This window comes from Natator depressus, chromosome 3 (genome assembly GCF_965152275.1).
Source record: "Natator depressus isolate rNatDep1 chromosome 3, rNatDep2.hap1, whole genome shotgun sequence".
In the NCBI taxonomy this organism is placed as follows: Eukaryota; Metazoa; Chordata; order Testudines; family Cheloniidae; genus Natator; species Natator depressus.
In genome coordinates this window covers 207,674,224-207,687,362 of record NC_134236.1, presented here as the reverse complement: position 1 = coordinate 207,687,362, position 13,139 = coordinate 207,674,224, and the positions used below count along the sequence as shown (strand labels likewise).

Genomic DNA, 13,139 nt, shown 5'->3' with positions numbered 1-13,139 from the left:
TGCTCCCCCACCTAAGGTGACCAGATGTCCCGATTTTGGGGTCTTTTTCTTATTATAGGCTCCTATTACCCCCACCCCCTCTCCCGATTTTTCACGTTTGCTGTCTGCTCACCCTACCCCACCCCTCCGACATTCCAGGCTCCATGTAGCGAGCCCCATTCTGGGAGAACTGAAGTACGGAGATGTGAGGCTGCCAATACTGTTGGCCTCAAATGAGCTAGTTTAGGGAACTTACCCAATCTTGCATAACCAGCCTGCAGCAAATCCACTGACTAGGTTCTGGTCTCATAGGTTCTGGGCCATTGCTCTTTCCGCAGCACCGACATCTTTCTGCCTGCAGCTTTTCCTCATTCACTGCACAGAAATTCCATCATGTGCAAACCATTGCCAGGGCCAGCACCTCTGCGTGTCAGAGGTGGGGGGGCAGGAATCGCAGACTGTACAAATAGCCTAGCCAAGTACACAGATTCAGCCTCGGAGAGGCGGCACAGCCCAGCGAGCAGGTTCTGCTCAGCACCAGTTGAAAAATGAAATTAAAATAATCTCATTTAAAAAAAGAAATTCAAAGTTGTCTTTGTTCTGCTGGGCTCAAAATGGTCCCATCTTTATTTTTTTTTTTTTTTTTTTAAAAAGTGTTTTAGAAAAAAGATTCGATTTTTGAAAATGGCAGAAGAAAGGGAAGCAACAGGCAGTATATGAATGTGATGGCGTATGACTCATCTTTACAGTTTCCATCCAGCTGTCCAAGACGGAAAGCGGAGGTTGAGGCCTACTGCTCCTGAATGCCTTCCCTGTAAAAAGCCCTTTTCTATCTCCTTAAAGACGGTTTTAAAAGTGCCAAAGACTCAGGATACTGGGTGGTGAGCACATGAGGTGACCAATTGCTTCCAGATGGGTTATTTTCATGACTCGCCACAAGGCTTTTTTGTAAACAAACTTTATTTAGAAAAGTAAAGGATTAATTCGTTGTATGCAGGTACCCTTCATTGAAACAACAATACATACAAAGCTCCCTGTCACAGTCAAAACATCTATGGGCAAGTGGAAGAGATGCTTGGGACATGGCCTGTGAAGTTACAACGTTAAGTTCCCTTCATCCATGTGTCTTTCAGATAACTTAAAACAACACTGTTGGCATTGGCTTTGGTCACTGTGTAAGGTCTGTGTTCTGGGTCTCCGTCTTGGCACAGTCACAGCACCATTGACTGTGGATTTCCAAGCAGTAGAGGTGCAAGTCGCAGCAATGCACGAACTGGCATTTTCAGCCGCCTGAATTTCAAAAGCAGTTCAGAAAAGCTTACGCTCCCTAGTGAGACAAAAGCAGGAGAATGATTCTGTATCTGGAGAACACTTGCATACTGAAACAGTTACCAGTGTTGGAAATATAATATCACTGCTGTTCAGTGCAGCAGGGATGCATGTCTTTGGTGGCGTATCCATCTACTCAATGTTCCAAACGCGCACACCCAAAATGGATAGTCTATGAACAGTAAACTTTGGCGATTTTTAGTTTAAGTTTGCATTAACTATTAGGAAAGGACTCAAAGGAATCCCTGTGTGTGTTGGTGAAGGACACTTAAGACTCGAACAGCAACACAGAAATCAAACAGAAAACTGGGTATCCAATCACCTAGGCAGGGAAACAGAAACTGACGACACACAAAGGAAATGAACTAAAACATTCTACTCAGCTGAGGTGTTATTTGTAGGTACAAAATTCAGGGGGATGTGGGAATGGGATTTTTCGTTCAACTGATGGTGTCCCCACCCAAATGCTCCTTTAGGCCTGACCTTGCACATCAAGCTTCATTACTCTCTCACTCTCCTGCCTCTGTATTCTTTTGAGTGTCTTTAAAAAAAAAAAAAAAAAAAAAAAAGACAAAAACACAACCAACTCTCTCCCCAGCTTTTCAAAATGCCCTCCCACACTGGAAGGGTTGGCTGATCCTTATTTGTTCCACGCCGCCCACCCAACAGCCCGGCTACCTCCCCTGGTGGAGAGGTTGGCGTTTTATTTTCTATTTTGCCATCACCATTTGAGTAAGGAACACAAGCTTGGTAACTCCTGACAGCCTAGCAATTCTGTATGCTTCTCACAATGTTTGTACTCAAACGCCAGGCCCGACCTGACAGCTCTGTGTGTGGAGAAAGAAGAAATGAAGTGATATGTATGTGCAAAGTAGCCTCAGTGATGTTCACCGAACAAGCCAGTTATAAAAGCTTCTTCTAGAAAAGTGAGCAGATGGAGGCAACCCCCAAGAGTGTGAGCAACAACTCTGAAGAAAAAAAACAAAACAAAAAAAAACCACAGAATGCCCCAAAAACAGGAAGGCTATAAGAAGGGCACCCTGCAAACACCTACAGATTTCCAGCTCTTGTGAGACTCTCTTTCCTGGTAAGTGGTGCTTTTCTTACAGCCCCAGCTCCCTGAATGCTGTTGTTACAGGGGAGTGTCTGCTTTCCTTTAAAAGTAGTCATGTTCTGGACCCTGTGGTTGGGGAAAAGCTGAAAAACGTGACCCGAGAGGCTCGAATCCCAGAAAGCAGAAGAGCCAACACTGATTGTTTTTTAAAATCTCATGGGGGGGGGGGGGGCCCTGATTTCTGAGCAGCTGGGTTTAGAACAGTGCATCTAGGAAAGCAACAGTGCGAAGGCATTCTCTTTGTCCTTCCCAGAATTGGGTCAGCAGGAAGCATCACCTAGACCAGGCTTGTGAGGATGGGACTGCTCTGAGCATCAGCCTATCATGGTGGGGAATTCAATAGAGGCCACGGAATGAAATTTCCCTACCTTCCTGACCAAACAGGTTGCCACTAGGAGAGCAGGTCCTCTCTCCAGAACCACCTAGGTGCTCAAAGGAAAGATGAACAACGATGTTCAGGACAAAGCTAGAGTAATAAAGGGGAGCAGAGGAATGCAGTCTGTCTGATCTTGTCCACTGCCTTTGGAAACGTCACTACCTCCAGGTGCAAGATGCCATGAATCCTTTGGTGCACTGAAGGTCCCTGGTTGAGTGCTAAGGGAACAAGGCCTCATACCCTTACCCATATCAACCTGGAGAAAAGCCAGGATGTCTACTGAAGAGCAGTGGCTAAAGCTGATCTCTTTAATCCCCCATCATGTCCCTACGGCTAAGGGCCCTGCTCACCACATAAAGGTCCAAGAAAAGTCACAAGAAAAGAAAATACTTGCACAGGGGTAAAAAAAAAAAAAAATATATCTACACTGTAGCAACAACTTAACACAGGAGGTAAACGTGAAAGGTCAAACTTATAGTAATAGTATGCCCAATCCAACCCAGCACGGCCATAACCTTACCTTCTAAGCCACCTGCTGAGAGCTGCCCTGGGGTGGGGACTGAGTGGTAAACGAGGAAGCAGGCCAGCATACTTAACTGAGATTCTTCAGTAGGCTGCCCGCTTAGGTAGGAGTGCAGCGAGACGTCCCCTCCAGCTGTAACATACAAGGGAGTCTGCTGAGATTCAGGGACTATCTTCTCATTTGTTGAGAGAACAGAATACAGAGAGGCATTGGAGTGGGACATTGCTCCCTGCCACATGGGTTTGTTGGAAGGATCTCCCCCCAGCACCGACTACCAAGGCCAGGGCTTTGGCTTGTAGCGGCTCTTCATTCAAGGACTACCACCATGACATTCTTCAAACCTAATCCCCACCTCGCTCTCCGCTTCACTTTGCCTGGGCTCACAGGACATCACTGCCCCTCGGAACATTAAGGAAGTCTGAGTCATCTCCTGCATTAACCCAAACTTTCCACACAAGGAAGCAGTCACACAGAGCCCTCAGGGTATCACATACAAACGCTACGTTAAAGCGTTCCAGTTGGAACACAATGTTCTCAGAAGGTGCATACTTGGGACACCAGGTAATTACACAAAATGCAACACACCCAGAGAGAGAAGTGCAGACACATATTGCTGTTCTACACAATACACACTACATGGGGCCTCCCATGACACAGGTAACCAGATTTTGGAGACTATTTTAAAATTCCAGTGGTGGCAGCAACTCAGAGCACCAGCTCAGCTTTTAAGACTACCTGGTTTTGTGCAAATATTTAAGAAAAAAAAAGCACAAAAATCAGCTACAATTCCTTCTCTTGATTACCTGAAGGAGGCAGCATTCACTCTCATAAACTGGCCAATCAGCAGATAAACAGGATTCAAACATGAGCAATCTGTTCTTTATTTCCCCTCCCCCACCTGCACTAAAAACCAAAAAAAAAACCCAGCTGATGGGCAAGATACCAACGAAGCCTGATTCCCAGAAGCTGTACCGCAGGGTGTCAGATCTCTCTCAGTGCAGGGTCACAGACTCACACCCAAAATGTGGCACTATACTCATGCTGCTCTCTTTACCTTGTAGCCACTGGTCCAAAGTATTATCAATAGTGCACTTCATCACAGGCAGAAATTCAGAGTTCATGAAGAGCCCTCGGTTTGGATTTCTCCTCACCCTCTCCTGGTGGCTTCTGGAGCTGAAAAATTCTAATACCAGCTTTATCTGCCACAGTTCAAAGGTCTCAGACATTTCTTTTCTCTCTAATATCCTCACAGCCTAACAGGAGAGAAAACAAAGATATTCTGTGAACTTGATCTGTACTAGAAAAGAAACATCCCCCCCTCATAACTGCAAAATAACTGAACTTCCCTCCCTCAGTGTGTCAATCTGAAAAAACCAGACTACCCTCTCCTGATCTTTATCACCTCATTAGGTTATTTTTCAATTGCTCTCTTGAAATCTTAGAAAGCTGTCAGTAAACCTGTGATGACAGAGCAATTTCCCATTTCTGGTACCCATGATACGTATGAAAGGAGTGAGACTGACATGATACCCTTCTGAAGAGTCAGTGCTGTTAAGGATTTAAAAAACGAACACTGTTCACTCTACCTGATCTATTGCTATGTATGCAGGCAGCATCTCCGGATTCTCTCGAGTAACACACTCATAAAGAATAGATGAGAAGAGGTCCAATATTTCCTGTTTCTGATAAAAGACATGCCTTTCACAGAGTGCACACTGTTCGTATAATTTATTACAAGTTCTCTTACATTGCTCACGTTGGCTTCTGTTATGGTTAATCCCCCACATTATCTGCTGTAATTCATCTTATGGAAAAAGTTGTGTCCCTGTGTATTTATTCATTAAAAGAACGCAAAATGTAGTTAGATTTTTCTCCCTCCCTTAGTATTTTGGAAGGCTAGTCTCCGATTTCGTTCTGCACAAAGAGAAGACATAGTCTTCATTCACAAGACAACTTTAGTGGCTGCCCTGAATAATATCAGTAACCTACTTTATCTCAGTATTCAGGAGATATACCTTGTACAAACCATAGGGAATTCAGGGAATATAATTGTGAGGTTAACCAGTGGCAGAAGGTTATACTGAAAAGCTTTTTAAGTGCAGGTACCATAGTTCTATTTTGTGTTTCTATTTTTGTGTATTCTTTTTTATGTAATGCCATTTTGTTCTATATAGCAAACTCCTCCAAGGAACAAGTCTTTTCAGAACAATTTTTCTTGCATTACTGAATTAGCTCTGCTGTCTGCAACTTAACATTCATTTTCTGAATTTTATTTATGAAAACAAGAAAAGAAACCATTCTTCTGAGCAATATCCCACATATAGGCAATGTGTACCTGACCCATGTTCACAGCTGGTTTGCAGAAATAGTCAGCAAATGAAAGTAGTGCGGGATCAGAAGTGAAAGCAGAAATAGTTTCTGGCTAAAAAGAGGTAAAAATGCACACTTTAGATTAGGAATCTTTTGCTTTCATTGCATAGGTCAAACAATAATTTATACCCTCCCCTCCTTCCCTACTGTGATTCTCCAGAGCTCAGCTGCAGGTCATTGTAATCTACATGACTGATTTAATGGGCAAAATCAAAGTCTCATAACCTTTGCATCTGACCACTGGAAAAAGCTATGCCATTTATTTATTTAGAAAGTAAAGAGGCAGGGGTGGTGGTGTGGGTGCTCTTAAGACAGCCTGGCCCAATGCTCTGTGGCAGCTGCTCGGCTAATTTTCCTAAAGCAATGCATTAATGCCATTTTTAAGAGTGATTTCAGCACTCCTGAAAAGTACTAGTTTGGCAGCACTCTGCCACTTGAAATGCTGAGTGAAACAGGTACAGACAGTGGCTGTACACATTTCTCAGCTGTACCCCAACGCAGCTTGCTCCACCCCTGCTCTGTAAAGGCCACTTCTAGAGGTGAAATTCCCCACTGACATGCCAATTCACTCTCTGGGCTCTGAAGACAGCAGTTTTGTGCCATGGGCTCCTGGCCAGAGGGAACTGGACTGAACCCACTAATTCACTTCCCACAGGCCAAATAGCTGTGAGATAGCAACAGCTTTTCATCACTACCCTCCTAGCCCATATGTGAACCCAGGAAGGCGGAAGGCTCAGGATCTCAACCACTCACTGCCCCAGTACAGTTCTCTCTCAGTTCCAGCACCGTTCAGGTGAGAACTTGTGTGCAGACCTGCCAGTAACCACAGCGGTCACGTTACTGCTTTGTGCTCACTAGCTGAACAGTTAGATGACACTACCTTGAACGTCCGAGTTTCAGAGTTCCTGTGAGTGACAGCCTGTGCTAACAAACTGCGCCAGCCCATTGGGTCCTCTTTGTACGAGAGCTGCCCAGCTCGCAGTTTTACATACAGGATGCCATCCTTAGAAAGGATCGACCTGAAAAAACAACAACATTTACCATTTTGAACTTATTTAAATCTCTTTCCATCCAGCTGTGGTACTGACACATGACATGGCAAACAGATATAGAAATAACTAGCAACCGAGTAACTTGTACATGCTAATGTCCCTATCCAGGGATTTGCTTCCTCGTTATTTAGCTCCTGTATATGCACGTGCATGGGGAGATCTCGATTTCTCTGACATCCAACCACAGGAAGGCAATCGGGGTGGGGAGGGGAAGGGAGCAGCACTGGGAGAGCGAAGAGGAGTGAGGTTTTCCAGCATTACTGATCTATACAATATTATGAATTCCCTCTAAAGAAATTAATACCTTAATGGGTGGTTCAGCCCCCAAGCACCACCCCCTAAAAATGGCACCAGAGGGTTCCATTCACATTGCGCCTCACTCGACAAAGAGTAGCGCCATGCATCAGTGCTTTGCTCCATTTTCCCTAGAGAACAGGCTCTTTCCTCTTACAGCAAGAGATGGCAACGCCAACAACCCGCTGTTCAGGAGCAACCCTACAAGTTAGGGTGAGCACCACATACGTGAAAACAGCTCAGAGCTTCGCTACTGCAAAGCAATTGAGTTTGTTCAGAAAAGTCCTTTACCTTATTTAGATTTATATAAAAGGGCGCTTTATCCCTATGCTCTGGGATCCGTTACCCATAACTGTAAAATACCCTATCAAAAACACCACATCAACACTATCATGCAGCAGTAACCCATAACCAGGGAGCCAGGCAAATAAAGCTAAAACCAGTGTCCCCTGCAGCTCCACCCAGTCACCAGACTCACAATTCCCCCCATTTTAAAGTTGCTAGGAGGGGGAGGAGGACCGCTTTGCAGCATGTCCTGAATGCCATCAGTTTCGGGCTATTGTGGATCCAAGGGGGTTGCTAATTCCAAAGCTGGGAGCCCCCAGAGAGCATGTCCCATTGGCAGCCCCCATGTTACCTGGGGCACTATGGCATGAGAAAGAGGGACTGTCAGGTAGACAGCTCCAAAGCTACTGGGGGAGTTACAGGTCAAAACCACCACCTTCAACCCCACCCCTAAACCCAAAAGGCAGCCAGTGTAGATTACACAGCACTGGCTGAATATGCTCCCGGTGAGATCCGCCCTTTTCCCAAATGGGCCATCACATTCTACTCCAATCTGTGGGTGGTTTTACAGTCTCTCTCTCTCTACAGGGTGGGTTGCTGTATCTAACCTAATCTTGACTGTGTCATTTACATTAAATGAAATAGCAAAATTACTAGTGAAACATTCAAGTGTTCTTTTCATGCCACTCTAGCTTGCATGTGTCATTTACAGAATTTACAATTCCAGGCTGCTATCTATAATGCTAGGAATAATTTTACCTATGATTCCTATATTCAGATACAGCAAGGAGTCCGGTGGCACCTTAAAGACTAACGGATTTATTTGGGCATAAGCTTTCATGAGTAAAAAACCCCACTTCTTCAGATGCATGGAGGGAAAATTACAGATGCAGGCATTATTATACGGACACATGAAGAGAAGGGAGTTACCTTACAAGTGGAGAACCAGTGTTGACAAGGCCAATACAGTCAGGGTGGATGTGGTCCACTCCCAATAATTGATGAGGAGGTGTCAATACCAAGAAAGGGAAAATTGCTTTTGTAGGGAGCCAGCCACTCCCAGTCCCTATTCAAGCCAAAATTAATGGTGTTAAATTTTCAAATGAATTGTATCTCTGCAGTTTCTCTTTGAAGTCTGTTTTTGACTTTTTTTGTTGAAGGATGGCTACTTTTAAATCTGTTATTGAATGTCCAGGGAGACTGACGTGTTCTTCTACTGGCTTTTGTATGGTACCATTCCTGATGTCTGATTTGTGTCCATTTATCCTTTTACGTTGAGACTGTCCGGTTTGGCCAATGTACATGGCAGAGGGGCATTGCTGGCACATGATGGCATATATCACATTGGTAGATGTGCGGGTGAACGAGCCCCTGATGGTGTGGCTGGGTCATCTGATGGTGTCACTAGAGTAGATATGGGGATAGAGAAGGCTACGGGGTTTGTTACAGGGATTGGTTCCTGGGTTAGTGTTTCTGTGATGTGGTGTGTAGTTGCTGGTGAGTATTTGCTTCAGGTTAGGGGGCTGTCTGTAAGCGAGGACTGGCCTGCCTTCCAAGGTCTGTGAGAGTGGGGGATCGTTTTCCAGGATAGGTTGTAGATCGTTGTTGATGTGCTGGAGAGGTTTTAGCTGGGGGCTGTACATGATGGCCAGTGGGTGTTCTGTTATTTTCCTTGTTGGGCCTGTCTTGTAGTATTCCAAAAGTCATCTCTCCAGCACATCATCAGCGATCTACAACCTATCCTGGACTGAACTGGGCTTGTTAACATTGATTCTCCACTTGTAAGGTAATTCCCTTCCGTTCATGTGTCAGTATATTTATGCCTGCATTTGTAATTTTCCCTCCATGCATCTCAAGTGGGGTTTTTTACCCATAAAATCTTATGCCCAAATAAATGTGTTAGTCTTTTATGTGCCACCAGATTCCTCGTTGTTTTTGTGGATATAGACTAACCCGCTACCCCTCTGATATTCAGATACGATTACTGTCCTTTACAATTGTCCAGTGGATGTATTTAAATGTTAATCTGCATTAATTAGTACTGTGCACACTTCAGAAAAATATAATCTCTGGCACACTAGTAAGAGTTAGCTAGCCACTCTATCAGCAGCGTGCCATTTTCAAGGACAGAGGCAATGAGAAATCTCATCAATTACACACAAAACCCAAAACCTCCACATATTAAAAGTCGTTTCTAGCTAAGGTCCCCTGCCCATTTCCCTTCTCTTGGTTCCTTTTTTTTTTTTTTTTTTTTTTAAATGAAAAACCCACAAAACAAGTGAAACTGACTATCCAGAGGAAGAGTGAAACTGACTACGCACAAAGGGCTGTCAAATGTACAAAAGTAGACAAACTGAAACGGAAGAATTTCTTTAATTTCTTTCAGCTATTGTAAATTTTAGGTGTTACTTCTAACCATAGGAGATGATAAAATTTCACAAGTTTACTTCAATGTTAAGGGACATTAACAAATTTAGTCAATCTAGGTATATAGAATCAGGAATACTTACTTCAGCTGGTGTGTCCCCTTGCTTAAATCTATTAGTAGTTCCCAGTATCGCGGGCCTTTCACTCTGATCTGCCAATGTAAATGTTTTAATTACTAGTGAGGAGCATATCACTGATATGGAGGTAACAGTGACTGCAAAAACAAAAGAGCAATATAAATCTATTTCTGCCCCCTTAGACGGGCAGATACTCCCTCCCAGCACCATCTGCTGTGTGTCACTGGAGACTCCAAGAGGACAGAAACTGGCTGTGTCCCCTGCAGAGGATGCCCGGGGGAATCCCCAGTGGGTGTAGAGGTGACAGGGACCACAGGCAGGATCAGGGGTAGGAAGGAACATGTAGGGGCATAACTATGCACTATGGCTATCCCACCGGTAGGAAATGGTCTCTAGGGGCCAGTCAGCGGACATTGGCTAGAGCTAATCCCAGGCTGCTCTAACATGCACTGGGGCCAGGGCAACGAATCAGAGCTGTAACTAGGTCCCCAATAGCCACCCTCCTTTCTGCTCACTGAGTGAATCTTCACTGCATCACAGAATCTGGGCCAAAATGTACATTACTCAGCTGGAGCCCTGATTTACCTGCTTAAGTAAGTGAAGCTCCGGGAGGAGAGTTGGTGCCATCAATTCCTCTGTGGTTTCTTCATACCATTGCGTGCCCTTTAAACACCACCAACAGTCACGCGTTAATAAAAACAGCTTCAGTGCACAGTAACAGAAAGCATGCCAGTCTCCCAGTTACACCTCTGTTCAGCCTGGCTGCACTGCAAGAACCTTGTATTTTCTATATGCATTTTCCCAGTGAAATGGGTGGCTTAATATTACCATTTATGTCACAAAATGAGAGAGACAAGGTAGGGGAGGTAACATTTTATTGGTGTAACATTCTGTTGGTGAAAGACAAGCTTTCAAGCTCCACCGAGAGCTGCTTCAGGTCTGTCACAAAATGTCTATGGGAAAACAGAGGATGGCAGCATGGCTGAGTCAACATGTATAGCACCGTTGTCATGAGAAGGGGACATTTTTCAACCTAAACACCCACCTTTCAAAAATGAGCTACACGGCCCATAAGGGCAATCTTCCAAAGCAACAACAGGAGATGCTTTCACATGTCTGGTCAGATCACTACGGTCTCTGCAGTTCTCTTCTCCTAAAGGCTGGTAAGGCCTGTCCTTATACCCACAGCTTATTCCATGCCTAGGGCCCTACCAAATTCACAGTCCATTTTGGTCAATTTCATGGTCAAAGGATTTTAAAAATAGTAAGTTTCACGATTTCAGATGTTTCAATCTGAAATTTCACGGTGTTGTCACTGTAGGGTCCTGACCGAAAAGAGGGTTGTGGGAGGGTCGCAAGGTTACTGTAGGAGGGTTGCAGTACTGCCACCCTTATTTCTGTGCCCCTGCTGGCGGCAGCCCTGCCTTCAGAGCGGGGCTGCCGGAGAGCAGTGGCTGCTGGCCGAGAGCCCAGCTCTGAAGGCAGCGTTGCCACCAGCAGTATCACAGAAGTCAGGATGGCAGGGTGTGGTAGTGCCATCCTTACTTTTGTGCTGCTGCCTTCAGAGCTGGGTGGCAGGAGCGTGGCAGTTGCTGGCCCCGCTCCGGCCGCCCAGCTCTGAAGGCAGCGCTGCCGTCAGCAGCAGCACATAAGTAAGGGTGGCACCACTGCACCCTCCGAACATAACCCTGCGACTCCAGCGTCTCCCCTGTTTGGGAAACACTGGTCTCCCCCAGGAAATCTGCATAGTATAGGGTAAAGGTACACAAAAGACCAAATTTCACAAGGAAAGACCACTTTCACGGTCTGTGACACGTTTATCACGGCTGTGAATTTGTTAGGGTCCTAACCATGCCACATCACACTTCAGCTGAAGGAAGTTGTTTGATCCTGAATGTATCTTTCTACAACAGTCCATTGTGGAGGACGGGCACTCATCTCAAGAAGTGCCTAATGGGTGTAGCTGGGAGGAATGTTGAGTATCCCATTTTCAAAGCATTGAGATTTTTAAAAGTCAGTTGGAGCAACCAACTTCCACTGACTCTGTGCCTTTGAAAATCTCCACGGTATTTATACAGATAACTGTTACCCCAGATCAGTATCTGCACTGAGTTCTGTAGGACTTCCCTGTGCATTTCACTTGTCTCTGGTTCTACCCTCAAGGTGCTACTCAAAGCACTAGAAACAAAAGATATGGGTTGGGAGGAGTTCCTTCATTATTTGCCTAGACAATCTGGTTTGACTCCACTAGACCACTGAAAACAAAAGCAGGATTGCAGGCCACAACACTGAGATATGTATACACCCTGTACATGAAGTTTTGAATGAACTTCAAGCTTCACAGCCCCATGCCTCCCTAATTCGGATACATTACCTTATAGGTAACCTCTAGGAGCGTGTAACAAGGAGTGTTTGTATCCACATCAACAGGCACCAGGAGCCTTGGTTCTGCTGCCAGCACATACAGGTGCCGTAGGGCCTGAAGGTGATACCTGTTTATGGGAAATAAAGAATTTAGCACAATGGTGTTGCTAAAGAGAGGTCTCCAAACACCTGTGTGTGCTGGCAACCTACACGAAGGGTAAGAGACATACAGAAGCTCTATTAGACTACAGTAAAACTTGCTGCAATATGTACATATATACATTTACTGATTTTACAAAGACAGACGGTTTCCCTAATAAGACAATATTTATTCACTTTTAAATACATTTTTTTAAATTCCATAGAGAGAGATTTTATAGGTGAGCTTTCATTATAGAGCAAACTGTTATAGCCAAGTTGTATTGACCAGGATGCAGTTTGTTAAAGAAATACAGAGTCATAACAGCATCTCTTCATTGATCTGATCATCACCGTCATCCTGTTCTTTACTTATTGCTCCATTTCTCACAACTATTTGAAAGCTGGCACTAGTTGCTTCAGCTCTAATGTCACTGTAGCCAAAAGGCTTTCAGAGCCTTAGCCCTGGATCATTTTTTGTGGAAGTACCACCTATTGTATGTTAGGAAGACACACACAATTGCTAGCCCTTACCTGTTGTCAGAACTGTGAACGGGGAAGTGAGGATACAGAGCACAAAGAAGAGCAGCAATCGAAGAATCTGACGTACTCAGGGAGTATCTGCAGAGAAACATCACCTATTATCTTTCAGCACTGGTGACTCACCGAACTCTCGCATCCATTCCCAGTGTGTTCTCATGAGCCAGAAAACGGGAACTGTGGTAGCACAGTGCACATATGTAATGAATTTCTATAAATATAAACGTTAGCACAGTAAGCCAAATGTTTTATATGGATATAAAATGACAGA

The 13,139-nt window shown here is 44.7% G+C and overlaps 1 protein-coding gene across 2 annotated transcripts in view; it reads right to left on the bottom strand.

Annotated features, from left to right (window-relative positions):
- Window positions 1-948: 948 nt before the first annotated feature.
- ANAPC1 (anaphase promoting complex subunit 1) overlaps window positions 949-13,139 on the bottom strand; it is a 66,326-nt gene continuing 54,135 nt past the window's right edge. For both annotated transcript variants that reach the window (XM_074949825.1, XM_074949826.1), the window contains exons 39-48: window positions 12,863-12,949; window positions 12,201-12,318; window positions 10,412-10,489; window positions 9,833-9,900; window positions 6,572-6,710; window positions 5,657-5,743; window positions 4,908-5,003; window positions 4,376-4,574; window positions 3,319-3,453; window positions 949-1,306 (exon numbers count right to left, since the gene is read on the bottom strand). In XM_074949825.1, coding sequence (XP_074805926.1) covers window positions 1,191-1,306; window positions 3,319-3,453; window positions 4,376-4,574; window positions 4,908-5,003; window positions 5,657-5,743; window positions 6,572-6,710; window positions 9,833-9,900; window positions 10,412-10,489; window positions 12,201-12,318; window positions 12,863-12,949 — 1,123 coding nt within the window. In that variant the 3' untranslated portion in view covers window positions 949-1,190. The remainder of the gene's footprint in view (window positions 1,307-3,318; window positions 3,454-4,375; window positions 4,575-4,907; window positions 5,004-5,656; window positions 5,744-6,571; window positions 6,711-9,832; window positions 9,901-10,411; window positions 10,490-12,200; window positions 12,319-12,862; window positions 12,950-13,139) is intronic.